This window comes from Choloepus didactylus, chromosome 10 (genome assembly GCF_015220235.1).
Source record: "Choloepus didactylus isolate mChoDid1 chromosome 10, mChoDid1.pri, whole genome shotgun sequence".
Taxonomy (NCBI): domain Eukaryota; kingdom Metazoa; phylum Chordata; class Mammalia; order Pilosa; family Megalonychidae; genus Choloepus; species Choloepus didactylus.
In genome coordinates this window covers 88,086,142-88,103,911 of record NC_051316.1, presented here as the reverse complement: position 1 = coordinate 88,103,911, position 17,770 = coordinate 88,086,142, and the positions used below count along the sequence as shown (strand labels likewise).

Here is a 17,770-nt window from a genome sequence, read left to right as displayed (position 1 = left end):
TCCATCTACAGAGTTGACATTTCTTCTTGAGGTATTGAAGGTTTCGCAAATTCCGTATGTCTAAAATGGAACTCATCCCTTTCCTCCCTGCTCTGTTCCTTCATCACCCCAAACCCACTCTTCTAACTTTCCTTAACTAGTGAATGGCAGGTACCACCATCCTCCTAGTTGTGAAGGTTAGAAACCCAGAATCAGCCTTGACCTCTCCCACTCCCTAATCTCCTTACCAAGTCCCATTGTTTTTACCTCCTGAACATCTTGAGTTGACCACATCTAGGAGGAGCTAAATCACCTCTTACCTGGACCCCTGCAACAGTCTCCTGGTTGGACTTCCTGCCTCCTCTCTGCCCGCCCCCAACCTGATCTACATGGTGCAAGCAGAGTGCTCTTTTAATAGAAGTCTGATCATACCACTCTCTTGCTGTAAGCCCTTCAATGACTTCCCACTGTGCTTAGGATGAAGACAAAACTCCTTAGCACCACCCCAGCTGGCCATCCCAGCTTCTTACCCTTCCATTCTCTCTCCCTCCATAGAGCCTTGGCATGTACTTTCCTCTTTGCCTGGGAGATGGTTTTCACTCCTCTCTTTGCCTAGGTAACTCTATATCTTCCAATCGACCTCAACTCCATTCTTACTTCCCTTTTGAGTTCTCCAAAAGCTAGGTCCCTGACTCCTGGGCCCTTCTCAGGCCTCTGGCTGTGCATTTCGTGCAAAATGAAGGAGAACAAGTCAAGGATTTGCAAGAAAACTCAGCTGATGTCTCTCCCCTGGCTTACTCAGGCTTTCTTTGGGAGTCTGTGTGGCAGCCACCCAGCTCCCCAACTCCCGACCCTTCCTTTACTTACTGATGGGATGAGGGAGAAATGAAGGAAGAGCTCCATGTCCACTGAGCCAGCACAGGTGCCATTTAACTGCCTGGTCCTGAAAAATGGGCCAAAAACATGTTTACATGGTCAGTCATGCTTCAGTCATTGACCCTTCAGTCCTGAGCATCATACTCAGGTATCTGGCTTGTAGCCCACTAAGACCATCTGATCTTTTCAACTTTGCTTTCTCAGAGCCATGCTGTTCACTCATGATATGTCTTCCCCAAGTGGATTAATCTTTCATATTTCTTTCTCCAGCCTGATTATCTAACTGCCCTGATGTCTGAAACTAACTTCTTCATTTCCTGGGGAAACAGTCAGGGCAGATTCATGTTTTGTGGGGTCCAAGGCTTACTTTGGGAGCACTTCTCTAACAGAACTGCAAAAATATCTTACTTTTCCAAATTTCCCAAACTTCACAAAAACATGTGACCATGTAAGCATGTGACTAGGGTCCCTCCCATCCTGCCAGACCTGTGGAAGGGGACTGTGGCAAGTGAGGGTCTCTGAGGCTTAAGCTTCATTAGCTTCACAGGAAATCAGTCTTTAGATATGGTTTTCCAGGATCAAAGGTTGAGAAGCATCAGCTCTCTTCTGGTCCAGTGCTGGGCTATTGGCACTGCAGACTTTGTTCTCTGCAGACCTCACCACCTTCAGAGCAGAACTGGCAGATCTCAAGTCTGAAACATGGGACAGCAGCTTCATGGCTTCTCTTCTAAAGGAAGCTTCATCGTTCGGGGCTCCCACCACACTGTGCCCTCACTGCTCTCACGCCTCCAGCCTCTGCTTACACTGTACCCTATTCCTGCAGTCTCCCCGTCCTGGGCCTCCTTCCCTGGCCAGTTCCTGCTTTTCCTTCAGAAGTCCCAGGGTGGAGAACTCCTCTGAGAATGGTATATTTCTGCACAATCCAGCAGAAACCCAGTACTACAAGGTGACCTCTAACCTGCCTCTGAGGCAGCCTGGAAGGGGTGGGGTGGGGATGGGGTAGACCAAGCTGGCAGAGAGGTGGTGGAGCTGTGAATGCCAGACTGCTGCTTTTAGGAGGGCAACTGAGCATATATATCCATCGCTCCATCTCATACAAAAACCTCAAAATGATAGAAAAGATGTTTAAAAAAAAACAAAAGCATCAGCACACTTGAAAGCAAGAAGGGTGGTCTATAAAGGGCAAAGGACGATACCAACTGTGTTTTAAAACTTCAACTTCCATGTGAGACCAAGGGAAGAGATGGTTATCTGGAGAAGGATCTATATTTTCTGTAGTACACTAAACAATTTAACTTGTACAGTCAGCTTGTTCAAGCACCATGATTACATGGAATTTTGAACAGGAAGTGAGCTCTGGTAGGTTTGCACAGGTTAGTGTGAAATAGCGACACATCCCAGAGTAATTTGGGCAGAGAATAAAAATATATATGCAGGGCCTCCCTGAGGAGCTGGGGGAAAATGCAGAAGTGTTGGACTTCTTCACCTAGGTTGTTGCTGATGTTCTCACAAACATTGAGGACTGACGGTTTGGTATGCCAAGCCTTTTATCTTGAGGCTTGCCCTTATGAAGCTCGTTACTACAGAGGAGAGGGTACACCTGCTTATCATTGTGCCTGAGAGTCTCCCCCTGAGGGCCTCTTTGTTGCTCAGATGTGGCCTCTCTCTCTAGCTAAGCCATCTCGGCCGGTGAACTCACTGCCCTACCCACTATGTGGCACCTGACTCCCAGGGGTGTAAATCTCCCTGGCAACACAAGATTTGACTCCTGGGGGATGAATCTGGACCCAGCATCGTGGGATGGAGAACATCTTCTTGAACAAAAGGGGGAAGTAGAATGAAACAAAATAAAGTTTCAGTGGCTGAGAGATTTCAAATGTAGTCGAGAGGTCACTCCGGTGGGCATTCTTATGCACTATATAGATGACCCTTTCTAGGTTTTAGTGAATTGGAATAGGTAGAAGAAAATACCTGAAACTATCAAACTCCAACCCAGTGGCCTTGACTCTTGAAGACAATTGTATAACAATGTAGATTACAAGGGGTGACAGTGCGATTGTGAAAACCTTGAGGATCGCACTCCCTTTATCCAGTGTATGGATGGATGAGTAGAAAAATGGGGACAGGGACTAAATGAAGATTGGGGTAGGATAGGGGGGATGATCTGGGTGTTCTTTTTTACTTATTTTTTATTCTTATTTTTATTCTTTATGGTGTAAAGAAAATGTTCAAAAATAGATTGGGGTGATGAAGCACAGCTATATGATGGCACTATGAACAGCTGATTGTACACCATGGATGATTATGTGATATGTGAATATATATTAACAAAACTGAATTTTAAAAAAAGAAGAAGGGGAGTCTATCAGGGACACAGAAACTACTAGCAGAGTCTGAAAGATGGAAAATAATCGGGACTAGATCAAAGAAAAAGAGCATCACCCCATGTGGCCACAGACAGTGGGATCACACCAGAAGGGACCCCAATACATGATAGGTGAAGCTGAGGGAGGGTGGGGCTGGCAACAGGCCACAGAATGATGACCTGAGGTGTCACAGAGAGAATAAATCTGGATGTCCCTGTCCAAGTGCATCCCCCGCTACAAATATTGAAAATAACTCCCCAGCATTATTGAACCTTAAGATTTACTGGTGGGCAGAGTGTAAACAGGTATGATCATTCTGAGGATTAATTTTGTAATCTATACCTAAAACCTTTAAAATGCAGCAATTCCATTTCTAGGAATCCTACTTCTAAGAATACAAGCTAAGGACATACTCAGAGAGGTGCTGGAAGGTATGTGTTATTACACTCAGGCCTCTGACCCTCTTGTTCACTCTGGCTCTGGCTCTGGCTCTCATTCTCTCCCTCCCATGTGGGTCTCACATTTCCAGTGTAATGTATGTTCACTGTAGAATGTCCAAAAGTTTACAAGTGTATAAAGCAGAAAATGAAAGTCCTTTCTCCTGCCGTAATTAGGTGTTTATAACTGATATATATATATATATATTTTAATCATTTTATTGAGATATATTCACATACCACGCAGTCATACAAAACAAATCGTACTTTCGATTGTTTACAGTACCATTACATAGTTGTACATTCATCACCTAAATCAATCCCTGACACCTTCATTAGCACACACACAAAAATAACAAGAATAATAATTAAAGTGAAAAAGAGCAATTGAAGTAAAAAAGAACACTGGGTACCTTTGTCTGTTTGTTTCCTTCCCCTATTTTTCTACTCATCCATCCATAAACTAGACAAAGTGGAGTGTGGTCCTTATGGCTTTCCCAATCCCATTGTCACCCCTCATAAGCTACATTTTTATACATCTGTCTTCGAGATTCATGGGTTCTGGGTTGTAGTTTGATAGTTTCAGGTATCCACCACCAGCTACCCCAATTCTTTAGAACCTAAAAAGGGTTGTCTAAAGTGTGCGTAAGAGTGCCCACCAGAGTGACCTCTCGGCTCGTTTTGGAATCTCTCTGCCACTGAAGCTTATTTCATTTCCTTTCACATCCCCCTTTTGGTCAAGAAGATGTTCTCCGTCCCACGATGCCGGGTCTACATTCCTCCCCGGGAGTCATATTCCACGTTGCCAGGGAGATTCACTCCCCTGGGTGTCTGATCCCATGTAGGGGGGAGGGCAGTGATTTCACCTTTCAAGTTGGCTTAGCCAGAGAGAGAGGGCCACATCTGAGCAACAAAGAGGCATTCAGGAGGAGACTCTTAGGCACAAATATAGGGAGGCCTAGCCTCTCCTTTGCAGCAACCGTCTTCCCAAGGGTAAAACTTATGGCAGAGGGCTCAACCCATCAAACCACCAGTCCCCTATGTCTGTGGTCATGTTAGCAACCATGGAGGTGGGGTAGGCGAATACCCCTGCATTCTCCACAGGCTCCTCAAGGGGGCACTACATCATTTTTTTTTCCTTGTGTTTCTTTCTTTCTTTTTTTTTTTTTTAACTTTCCCTTCTTTTTTTTTTTTTTTTTTTTTTTTTTAAATCATCATTTTATTGAGATATATTCACATACCACGCAGTCATACAAAACAAATTGTACTTTCGATTGTTTACAGTACCATTACATAGTTGTACATTCATCACCTAAATCAATCCCTGACACCTTCATTAGCACACACACAAAAATAACAAGAATAATAATTAGAGTGAAAAAGAGCAATTGAAGTAAAAAAGAACACTGGGTACCTTTGTCTGTCTGTTTCCCTCCCCTACTTTTCTACACATCCATCCATAAACTAGACAAAGTGGTGTTTGGTCCTTATGGCTTTCCCAATCCCATTGTCACCCCTCATAAGCTACATTTTTATACAACTGTCTTCGAGATTCATGGGTTCTGGGTTGTAGTTTGATAGTTTCAGGTATCCACCACCAGCTACCCCAATTCTTTAGAACCTAAAAAGGGTTGTCTAAAGTGTGCATAAGAGTGCCCACCAGAGTGACCTCTCGGCTCGTTTTGGAATCTCTCTGCCACTGAAGCTTATTTCATTTCCTTTCACATCCCCCTTTTGGTCAAGAAGATGTTCTCCATCCCACGATGCCGGGTCTACATTCCTCCCCGGGAGTCATATTCCACGTTGCCAGGGAGATTCACTTCCCTGGGTGTCTGATCCCACGTAGGGGGGAGGGCAGTGATTTCACCTTTCAAGTTGGCTTAGCCAGAGAGAGAGGGCCACATCTGAGCAACAAAGAGGCATTCAGGAGGAGACTCTTAGGCACAAATACAGGGAGGCCTAGCCTCTCCTTTGCAGCAACCGTCTTCCCAAGGGTAAAACTTATGGTAGAGGGCTCAACCCATCAAACCACCAGTCCCCTATGTCTGTGGTCATGTTAGCAACCATGGAGGTGGGGTAGGCGAATACCCCTGCATTCTCCACAGGCTCCTCAAGGGGGCACTACATCATTTTTTTTTCCTTGTTTTTCTTTCTTTCTTTTTTTTTTTTTTAACTTTCCCTTCTTTTTTAAATCAACTGTATGAAAAAAAAGTTAAAAAGAAAACAAACATACAATAAAAGAACATTTCAAAGAGACCATAACAAGGGAGTAAGAAAAAGACAACTAACCTAAGATAACTGCTTAACTTCCAACATGTTCCTACTTTACCCCAAGAAAGTTACATAATATAGCAACCTTTCTGTGAACTTGTTCCTACTATATCCATCAGAAATTAACAGACCATAGTCATTTCTGGGCATCCCCAGAACGTTAAAAAGCTTATCTATTCTTCTTGGATTATTGTTCCCCCTTCCTTAATTACTCTCTACTGCTAGTTCCCCTACATTCTACATTATAAACCATTTGTTTTACATTTTTGAAAGTTCACATTAGTGGTAGCATATAATATTTCTCTTTTTGTGCCTGGCTTATTTCACTCAGCATTATGTCTTCAAGGTTCATCCATGTTGTCATATGTTTCACGAGATCGTTCCTTCTTACTGACGCGTAGTATTCCATCGTGTGTATATACCACATTTTATTTATCCACTCATCTGTTGAAGGACATTTGGGTTGTTTCCATCTCTTGGCAATATAACTGATATATTTTTAAGCACAAAGGGGATCAGGCTAAGCATGATTTTTTTTTGTCATTGAATAAATAAAGGAAACTTCTCTTTTCAGAATAGATAGACCCCCATCGTTCTTTTTGATGAGATTTGCTGCAGGGCCTGTCTCCTGCTTAGAGCCGCTGAGCAGATGCTTAGCCTGGTGGCATCTCATAACAGGTGACTCAAGGAGAGTTTATAGGGTAACTCTCTAAATTAGGGGTCCATAAATTATGGAGTCAGGTCCCTCTAGGCTAACTTCCCCCTGCAGCAACCACTGTGACAAACAGATAAAGCAAGCGATGGGGTCAGCCCACTTAAGAAGGCCAGCAGGACCCACTTCTTGAACTCTGAGGCCCATACTGCATCCTGGTGAGCCCAGGGCTGCTTGGGTAGATTTGTTGCAGGGTAAACTGCTTCTACAGGGCAGTGCTCTCCAGTGTTAGAAGACCCACCTAAAACGGATGATAGCTTAGGAATGTGCTCATGGTATAGTGTTAAGTTAAAAAAAAAAAAAAAAAAAGATGGTTATAAAATATTAAGAGACCCAGTTGTTAACAATGGTTATTTCTGGGTGGTGGGATTAGAGGTCATTTGACTTTTTAAAACGTTTTTCCTGAATTTTCCTTGTCTGTACAAGAGAGCTGTATTGCTTGACAGCTGCATATCTCTCCCCAGCGCTTAGAACAGTGCCTGACAAAGCAGAAAGCAATCAGCACCAGTTAAATGAATGGCTGGGTTGCTTTTAACCAAGACTAAGACTGAATGTGTCCAAGAGCAATTAAACATCATTCTAAAGGGAAGAAGTCATGAAATCAGCCTAAAGTGAAAACAGGCAAGGTCTGTTCATGATAGGGCAAAACTTACAGATTTTCCATTGCTAAAAATTTGTTGGGTGGTGGGGAGAGCTATGGGGGCCAATCTAAGGAGAGGCCCAGAGCGCTGAGCCCAGAGTGCAGGTGATCTGTATTTGCAGCTGCCTCCCCCAGCTCCCCATGCTGCAGGGGAGGGGTGTGACTCTGTGCTCCCACAGTCGTCTGCTTCCTTTGGTCCAACATTATCATTCCAAAGCAATCAGGTGAACACATGATAACAGCTTTCATTGATTGATGTCACTTTATCGTGTGTCACTATGTCCTAGGCTCTCTGCTATTTTATATTATCCTCATTTAATCTTTACAAATACCTTGTTAAGGTAGGTTGCATCATCCCCTTTTTAAAATGAGGAAACTGAAGTCAGGAGAGGTTTGGTAACTCACCCAGGTGCCCCTGTTTCTCACGAGCTGCGGCTCATGACTTAGAGTTCCCTGACCTCTGAGCTGTATATGACTCATCCAGGATCCCCAGAGGCCAGACCGTGCCTGGCACAGAAAGGCTCAGGGAATGTTTATTAAATTGAATGGAAACTTTCCTCAGGAAACTGAGGCCCAGAGAAGGGAGTGACCAGTCAGTGTCATGCAGGTCAGCCCTAGTTCAGGGCCAGCTCAGTGAGCTCAGTGAGCAGGGCGCTGGCCAACTTGCAGGCAGCAGAAGGAAATTTGTTCCCACTTCTTAGTGCAGAGAAGGATTAGAGAAGAAGGAAAAGGTGTGTGTCTGTGTGCATGTGTGTGCACATGTTTGCCTGTGTATGTGTGTGTACATATATGTGTGTGCACACGTGTGTTTGTGTGGACATGTCCACATGTGTGCACGCGTCCATTCCAGTGGTACCTCTGGCAGTGCAGCAGCCTGCATATTGGAATATCTGATTCTGGAACAGTCCTGACTTGCCTTTGTGAACCCCATGAATTGCTGACTCCAGACAACCTCCCTAGAATCCTGCTTTGGGGTTCTGATGCAGATGCATGGCGTGCTGATGTACCAACTTGGAAGTACCAACTATCAAATTATCAGGAATTTTGTAAGGCAGTTTGTGGCAGCCCCTGGCCTGAATAGAAGAGGCCTGAGGACCTTGGTGCACAGCAGTCTCCGTGACTTAGGCAGCTAATGTTTAAACTATCATCTTTGTAAGCCAGTAAAGAGAAAAGGGTAAATTAACCTTAAAATGTAACTTTAAAACATGAAACAGGAAGAAAGCAGGAGGTCAGAAACTCTTGGTCTCACAAAAGAGCAAGATGTAAATGTACCCCAGACCTCCTGCTCTCAAATGTTAATCTAGTCTACCTGCTTCCTGGCTCCCAAGTGTTATCACTCTTCTAGTTATCTACAAAGACCGATCTTACAATTCTCTCCTTCCTACATCACCCCCATGTCACAGGACCCTGTTCCCACATCTGTGCTCTCCCACCCTTAGGAATGTCTTTGTTTTAAACCCTTATAACTGGCTTTCTGTCCTCTTTAATTGTGTGGTCAACTTCCCTGCGAATGCGATGCCCTCCCAGCCCGAGAGAGCCGTCATGATCTCTCCGCAACTTCTCATCCTGTTGGTAAGCCCTGAATAAAAGTTCATGTATCAGAAAATGCCTGGTGTCTTCTTTGGCCTCTGCACTGGCAAAGCCCTCATGGCAGAGCCAGCCAGGAGAATCAAATAGCCGCCAGTCCAGAGACTAAAGAAATCCCAGGCATTGATAACTGAACTTGGGAAAGGGAAAGGAGAAGTCCTGGGCGGGATACCAGGTGGCCTGCGACGTCTATGTGGGGAGGGATGCCCACCCTCCCGGATAAATGGATGTCTGTGCGAGGTTGGTGGCTACCCTCCTAGATGAGTGGAAACTGCTGAGGGAGTAAGGAAATGTTTATAACTCTCTGGCTGGACTAATAGCCATCCAGCAGCAGGCCGCAGGAGCACTGAGGATTCAGAAAAAAAAAGGGCTGCCAGATTGCGGCTGTGGTGGGCTGGCCATTGTTAGAGGCTGTACGTGCCGCTACTGAGGAAGTTTTAGCAGCAAAATGGTTGTAAGCCACCTGGAAGATAAATTAAAGCTAGAAAGAGATATAAAGCTAGCACAAGCAGAATTGAAAAATGCTCTGGACAAAAGTTTAGAAATACTGTCCTGCCAACACACTAAAGTAAGAGGGCATAAGCTGCCCAAAGGGAAAGTTAGGTGTAACCTAGCTTCCCCTAATTGGGACCTTGTTAATTCCTCATCAAAAGATCATAAGCCCCAGTCTGACTGGGAAATTAAAACTAAGGAAAGTAAGCACGCTCAACATCTGGGTCAACAAAGGGTTAAAACAGAGGAAATTCCCTAGGAGGGAAGAGGGCAGGGCAGTAGTTGCAGCTCCTAACCAAAAGGAGCTCATTCAATCTCAGGAGTTTTCCCTGGCCAAATTAAGAAATATTAGTAAACAATATCAACAAAAACCTAGAGAGCTGTTAGTGAACAGGTTGCTATGGCTATGGGATAGGGGAGCAGACAGCACCTTGTTTGTTGGGCATGAGATAAGCAAACTGGCCACAATCTCCACTCACCCTCCCCTGTGGCAGCCTCAGTACTCTCTGGGAACTAACATCAAGACCCACTCACTTTTTAATTGGCTGTTAAAGCAATGCAAAGGAAGGGAACTTATCCCATAAATTGTGGAGTAAATTACCTAAGGAGCAAAGGTTTGTTAAGCTAGGCACTAAGACCTCAGAAAAAAGGGCTGCTCAAACACACAATACCTGCAGAGAGCCCTTCACCCCACCAGTAAAGAAGTCTAATGGCTCTTGGAGGATGACTATTGATTAGAGGGATAAATAAGGTAACATCTTTGTTTGCAGCTGTGCCAAACATCACCACATTGCTCCAAGATATCAGCACAAAGTTAGGCCTGTTTCATTTTGTGTTAGATCTCGCTAATGCCTTCTTTAGCGTTCCTCTGGATGGATTCTTTCAATCAACCCTGCCGCAGTGGGGTTGTAGGGAGGTGGAATGCTGCCTTGTTGCAGAATATGAGTACTCAATTAAGCCAATTTAACTTTGTGTTAAACCTTGCTAATATGTTATTTAGCAGCATTTTAGATTCTTCCAGTCAACCTGTGTTAGCCCTCACATGGGGAAAACAACAATGGACATTTGCTGTGCTTCCACAAGGATACCTTCAAATGTGGAAACCTCCAGAAGAGCCTGACTACTCTATCAAGTTCTTGGGTATTGTCTGGTTGGGTAAAACTAAGGCTATTCCTTCAGTTGTTGTTAAAATACAAAGTTATCCCACATTGCTTACTTCTGAACAGTTGATAGCTTTTCTTGGTACATTAAGTTACTGGAAAGTGTGTATACTCTATTTAGTATGAATTTTAAAACATTTGTACATCCTAATTAGAAAAGGAAAAGCGTGGGAGTGGGATTTTCCACAGCGGGCTGTTTTTAAAAAGGCTAAGCGAACTATTGCACAAGCACAGGCTTTAAGGGGGGTGGACCCTGATATACCCTGTGAATTGGATGTGGCCAGTGCCAATATTGGCTTTGGGTGGGGTTTGTGGCAAAGGCAACAGACTAAATGTGTACCTATTAGATTCTGGTCCCAACTATGGAAGGGCACAGAACTCAGATATGGCCCTTTGGAAGAGCAATTGTGCACGGCTTATAGGAAAAAAGAAAGGATGTGGAACAAAACCTCAATGAATATGAAAAGTTGCAGAAGGTTGGTGGAAAGGGAAATTTATTTCTGTGGTCAAAGTTAGAAAATGGTTAGAACTAGATATAGAATAAAGCAGACTGACTGGTAGTTTTATCCTTTAGCTATTTTTAGCCCCAGGTGGTACTTGTGCTCTAATTAATATTCAATGTTGTATGTATGTGCCTGGTAATTCACAAAATGTAACCCACACTTGATCATATGCAAAATCACATACAAAGTAGCGATCATTTATCTAATGATCCTCTTGTCTAAATGGTGGAACTCATTAACTTGGCCATAGTACCACTTGCTAATAGGTTTATTATCTCTCTGTACCAGTATATTAATACTGTGTTGTTTATTGTATTGTTGTTGTGAATTGTGGATGTAAAGTCTGTCCTATGGTCAATGCAAACTGTTGTGTGGGGGTGGACTGTGGCAGCCCCTGGCCTGAACAGAATGGGCCTGTGGTCCTCGGCGCACAGCAGCCTGCATGACCTGGGCAGCTAATGTTTAACCTACCATCTTTGTAAGCAAGTAAAGGGAAAAGGGTAAATTAACCTTAAAGTGTAACTTTAAATGTGAAATGGGAAGTACACAGGAGGTGAGAAACTCTTGGTCTCACAAAAGATGTAAATGTACCCCAGACCTCCTGCTCTCATATGTTAATCTAGTCTACCTGCTTCCTGGCTCCCAAGTGTTACCACTCTTCTGGTTATCTACAAAGCCCCATCCTATAATTCTCTCCTTCCTGCATCACTCCCATGTCACAGGACCCTGTTCCTGCCTCTATGCTCTCCCACCCTTAGGAATGTCTTTGTTTTAAAACCCTATAACTGGCTTCTTGTCCTCTTTAATTGTGTGGTCAACTTCCCTGCAAATGCGATGCCCTCCTGGCTTGAGAGAGCCGACTTGATCTCTCCGTGACTTCTCACCCTGTTGGTAAGCACTGAATAAAAGTTCATGTATCAGAAAATGCCCGGTGTCTTCTTTGGCCTCTGGACTGGCAAAGCCCTCATGGGCCACGACACAGTTGTTAAATAGTCGATGTTAAAGTATATAAACATGTATAATTATATAAGTTATATTAAACACAAAGATGATAAAGACTCAAAACTCATTACTTCCTAATTATTTTGTTCCCTTTTACTATTAACTATGCTTTTGAGGCTATTTGTGTCTTCTGTATCTGGATGTGGAAATACTATCTAATGGTGCACTACTGCCTAGCTCTTCCCAACTCCTTGTTTAGTGACAGACGTTGGTGGCTTAAAATCGGCCATGCTGGGAGCAACTACAGCATGGAAATAGGCAAACACTGCTGGTCAGGGTTGATGCATTCTTTTGTGAATTGTCTTTAAAGTGGTGGAGAAAATGTTAAAAATGCATATAAAAAACCCCGCATGTTATGTTTGTAGCTATTATATTGTGAATAGCAAAAAATGAAAAAGAGGTGTGGCTATTCTTCCAGGATTCAAAAGGTTTTATCCAGTTCAGCAAAGATGAGTGAAGTTCTGCTGTTTCACATTTATCTTACTCATTAACGTAAAAGAAAACACCAACCAACCTTCATGTCTGAACCATACTCATTCTTCAATCATAACTACAAATTGGCTACTGATAAGGGTTTGGCAAAAATCCATGAAAGCGCTGTGTGAGAATTAATTGGCTAAATGGAATTTATCGTAAAGAGCTTTGTATATTTTATTATTTGTAAACTGTTTGTGACACAACCCCTATATCAGTTTAATTTACAATAAACTTAAGTACGTATATGTGGTGGGGTTGTTTTCAGGGAGCCAGTTATTGCCCAGAGTGAGTGTGAATTATGCTTTAGGGAAAAGAACAGAGGACGAGTCGCTGCCCCACCCCATCCTCCTCTCTCAAAGCTCTGTGCTGCGTGAGTGCTTTCCCTCCTCTGTGAGATGAGGTGACTGGATCAGATCAGTGTCTTTAGGTTTTCTTACTACAAGTCACAGTTACGATCAAATACACATTACAGCTATGGCCCAGCTCAGATGTGTGTGTGTGTGTAAAAGTTTTCACAAGATAATAACCTCAATATGCACAGTACCCTCAGTATTTATAATTTGATTCCACTCATTTCTCTTCTGTTTCATTCCATTTTGTAAAATGCTGATCATAACCACTAAATTAGCTTTGCAACCCACTAATAGGTTTGACTAGCGGTTTGAAAATAGCTGACTGCTTTGACGACACACTCAGAAAGCATTTGTGTAAGAGCTGTGGGGCACCTACACACCACGACTTGCTCAGATCCAGGTGAGGCCACCTGGGAACTTCAGCTCCCCTCCTGGACTGTGGCAACAGTCCCCACTCCTCTCCCGGGCTCCCAGGTTACTGTCCCCTCCCCTATTCAAGAGGCCCTGCTACCTCCTTCCTCCAGAGGCCTCCGGAGCTCTCTGGCCCTGAGCCCTGCTGCTTCATGTTAGAGGCATATTTTTCATGTCTAATCTCTCACTTTTAGGCTGTGGGTTTTTCAAAAGCCAGAAAAATGTGTGATTTAACTACAACCACCCCCTGCCTCACCTCTACCCCCAGCTTCTGACCTGGGACTAGGTACAAAGTAAGGCCAGGTAAGTGTCTCCTGAATGAATGAGTGAGAAAAGATGGAAGGAAGGGAAGGAGGGGAGTGGGGAGAGGGAGGGAGGGAGGAAGAAGGTGAAAGAGGGAAACACACTGTACTGTGTGAACTTGGTCTACGTACATCCTTGTCCGCCCGTGACGTAAAACGCCCTCTTCCACCCCTGGTCGTGGGATCATTGAGAGTCAGGACTGGTCTCTTAAAGGCTCTCGAATCCAGCTCACCTGATGCTGAGCGTCCTCCTGCACACACACTGGGCACCCACGAAGCCCCGAGTGGGCACCTCTGATGGTGCAGACCCTCTCCCTCCCAAGGCATCTAACTGAGTCAGCGAGGCCCAGTGTCTTGGAAAAGCCCTGGCTTTGCAGGCTGGCAGCTCTGGGGGCAAATCCCAGCTCTGTGCCTCACCAGCGGTGTGGGCCCCTCATCCTTACAGTGGATCCAATGCCTCCATCCCAGGGCACAGTGGGCATTAGCTGTAATAGAGTCAGAGGCCCACAGAGGGGCTGGACGAGCATTGCTGCTCTTTTCCCACCCCTTCCCTGCTTTGGGACAGCTCTGACCAAAGAAAATGGTTTTTCCTTTTGTCGAGCTGAAACGGGGTCCTCCGTGGTTGTGTTTCTACCTCCTCAGACCCCAGAGGCTGCCTGCTCCTTTGTACCCAGAGTGTCTTGGGTCAGCCCTTCTCTAGGCAGAGCAGCCGGAACCTCGGCTGTTGCTCAGAGGACCTGCCTTCTGTTCTCCTGGCCTCAGCCTGGTGAGTGTCGTGGCCAGCCGGGCTGGTACCCCTGGCTTCCACCAGAGGGGCAGCCCAGAGCATTGCACCTTTGCCCAGAACGGCCCAGCTGCCCTGCAGAGCCATCAGCCCCCCGGAGGCCCTTGAGTGAGGAGGCCTGGCCAGGAGAAACCCTTCCAGTCCATCCCAGCTCTGCTGGTAGGTCCCGTGGCTCGTGGGCTCAGGGGACCCATGGGTGTCAGTGTGGCCACTTGTGTAGTGAGGCAGACTGCTCGGAACCATGAACACTGCCCACAGTCACAGCAGCCAGCACCCTGTTGGGAACTGTCTTTTCATGGGTCTGTGTCCCCCTGTGCCCCGAGATGGGGAGCGCCTCAACGGTGAGACCCTTCTCATTTGTCTCTGTGCCCAGCTCCTGGCCCAACATCTGGCAACAGCAGGTGCTCGCCGATGACTCATGTTCCCTAAGTGGAGGGATGGAAAGCCAGCATTTCTCAAGGGCCAACAACGCGTCAAGCTATATTCTGGGGACTACACATCTATTAACTAATTTCCACCTCCCAGCAATCCTATGAGTGAGGGACTCTTACCCCAATTCCCAGATGAGGACACTGAGGCACCAAAGATCCAAAACCTCATCTAAACTTATGTCACTAGTAAGTGGGTGCTGAGGGGACAGGATTTGGACCCTGACAATCTGGGACAATCATGGAACTTCTTTCCTACTATACGACCCTTCAGCGTAATTTTCTGCTCCTATGGCAAAGACAGGCTGAGCTCCCCCAGAACAAGGACAAGAGAATCCCAGGGGCTTGTGAAGGTGTGAGTATGGATTTGTGCAACAGGTCATTGTGCACCACCTTCAGAATTCAACAGGGGGAAGCAAACTTCCTTTCAAAAATGAAATCCACGATGCAATAATAGGCTGTCTGGGGGAGAGGAGTGGATGGGGTATAGATGAAACAAGACAATCATTGAAGTGTCTTTCACTTAATAAAAATAACAGTAATGACAGCTATCAGGTATCCAGTGTTTACCATGTGCAGACATGGGGTTCTCCTCCTTATAATCCTTATCTCTCTCAGCCCTTCCACAGCCCTGCAGCACATGCTGTCATTATTCCCACTGTAGAGAAGAGGAAACAGGCTTAGGGAGGTTAAGTAAATGCCAAAGTCCCTAAGCTAGTGGGGCAGAGCTGGAATTTGTACCCTTCTTAGTATTTCCTAAACAGGAAACATATTCAGAGACTAATTTACATTAAGGCATTAATTGAGGCTCCATGCCCGGGGTCCTCAGAGGGGACAGTGACCCCCTACTCTGCCGTGGTCAGACAACAACATGCTCAGATGCTGACAGCCCTGCCCCATGAGAAATGACCCTGCCAGTCCAGACTGTGTCCAGGGAGACAACCAGCATGGAGAAGAAGTCCAGGAGGGAGGAATGGGAGTCCTTAGGGAGCAGGGCAGGAACTTCAAACGAATGTCAAGAGCCCAGAAGGCACAGGTGGCACCAAGGGCTGGGCTGTATCCTTTGGGCCCTGACTTCTCTTCTGATTCCAGACCCATCAGGCCAATTGCCTGCCTCCTGGTCATCTCTTTTTGGATGGGGACATGTGCCAACTGCATGCCCCCTCCAACCTGCTTCTCCTTGGGGGTGTCCTCATCCCAGGAATATCACCATCCACCCATTAGTCCAAGCCAGAGTCCCAGAGTCGGCCTCAACCCCTTCCTCTCCAATTCACATTGAGCCTGGTCCATCCAACCTCTCCAATACCTGCCGAATCCAGCCACGTCTCTCCATCCCCTCAGCCACCACGTGGTCTACCATCATCTGTGCCTGGACTATTGCAGTACTTCCCTCCTGTGGCACTTCCCCCTCTAAAACCCACATCTGACCGCATCTCTTCCCTGTTGCCTCTGAGTTTTTCCCTTTCTCTCCCAGCCCAACCAGAGAGAGGGGGAAGAAGGGACCGATTCTCTCAGGCTCTCCAGTTCCATGCCACCACCACCCCCGCCGTCCACCTGTCTTTCAGGCTGCCCCTGTTTCCTGCCACATCTTTTTCCATCCACTGCTCTCAGGCTCCTCCTTTTCCCAGGCCTCCCTTGTCATGCCTGCCCGTGTTTTTATGTCCTCTTTTATTTCTTTTTTCCTCCACATCATCTCAGCATTCTGAACAGATGTAATATGACACATGAGGGTGAAGGATCTATTATTTGTTATATTTTGGAATAGCACTTGCAGTCTCAGGCCTTAAATTTTTAGATGTTTGAGTCTGAATTCTTAATTCTTAGCGACTGGGCATTCTGTCCACATTCTTATTCTCATATGATCCTCACAAAGCTGTGGGTAAGGTAGGACAGGACTTACTAGACTTGATTTAGAGATGAGGAAACTGAGACTCTGGCATTTAAGCTTTGCTGGAAACTGCAGAACTAAAACCCGGCAGAGCCAGGATTCAAAACTGGCCCTCTAACACCAGGCCGAGATATTTCCACTCCACTCCGTGGCTTTGAATTAAAGACAAACAGAAGTCTATTCACTGACCGAGGAGCCCAGTGTTCAGGATCCCCACCCATAGCTCTTCCATCTTGGCAGGACCACTCACAGATTAGCCAACCTCGCCTTTCTCCCAGCATCCAGTAAGCTACAGCACCAAAGGAGAAAGTTGCCAGAACATGGGGTCGTCCAGCGTGACCGGTCTCAGGCCTGACTCCTAAACTCACCTTGCCCCGGTGGACAGCATCTTGGGGTGGAAGCGCTGCAGCCCCAGTGACCAATTCGCTGGCAAACGAAGCTTCTCTGAATCCTTCTTGGGGCTCCTCCTGGATGTTGGTTATAACTGCTTCTGATGTTCTGGGGTTCTGCCCAGTTCTCCTCACAGCACAAAAAAAAAAAAAAAAAAAAAAAAAAGATAAACATCCAGTCAAAGATTTACCAGCAAAATAAAAGCAGTGCCCTCAACCTCATTTAAGAACACTGTTTACTATTCTTCTGGTCTTCCTCCTATACACAACCTGTAAAAGCAGGAACTTTCTCCTTATTTCCTCTCCCCTGGGCTCTTGCTGTCTCTTTGACCCCCTGCTGTGAGCACAAGGAGGCAGGGTGCTGAGCTGTCTGAGCTTTGCCTAGCAGTTGAGGCCCCTTGGTCTGACTGTAAAAGATTACTAGAGGCAGTAAACTAGCACTCTGCCTCAAGGCAATAAACTAAGACTGCTAGCTTCAAGATTGTCCTCTGAGACAAGGCAGCACATTTGCTGGGAGAAGGGGCTGCAGACGAGATCAAAACTGAAGCTACCCATGTGGTGGGCTGGTGAGCTGCCCACCAGGAATTCCTGCTTCCCTTGCACAGAGTAAGGCTGTTGCTAAGAAGGACCTGCCCAGGCAGGGGCTGTACTCCCCACGTCCAAGCCCCTCCTACCTAGAAGCTACCATGGGGCTAAGTCTCCTCATTGGAGTG

At 45.7% G+C, this 17,770-nt stretch overlaps 1 protein-coding gene across 2 annotated transcripts in view; it reads right to left on the bottom strand.

Moving 5' to 3' along the window:
* LOC119504763 (stimulated by retinoic acid gene 6 protein-like) overlaps positions 1-17,158 on the bottom strand; it is a 53,068-nt gene extending 35,910 nt beyond the window's left edge. For both annotated transcript variants that reach the window (XM_037797291.1, XM_037797292.1), the window contains exons 1-2: positions 17,037-17,158; positions 847-922 (exon numbers count right to left, since the gene is read on the bottom strand). In XM_037797291.1, coding sequence (XP_037653219.1) covers positions 847-922; positions 17,037-17,056 — 96 coding nt within the window. In that variant the 5' untranslated portion in view covers positions 17,057-17,158. The remainder of the gene's footprint in view (positions 1-846; positions 923-17,036) is intronic.
* Between the last annotated feature and the right edge of the window lie 612 nt (positions 17,159-17,770).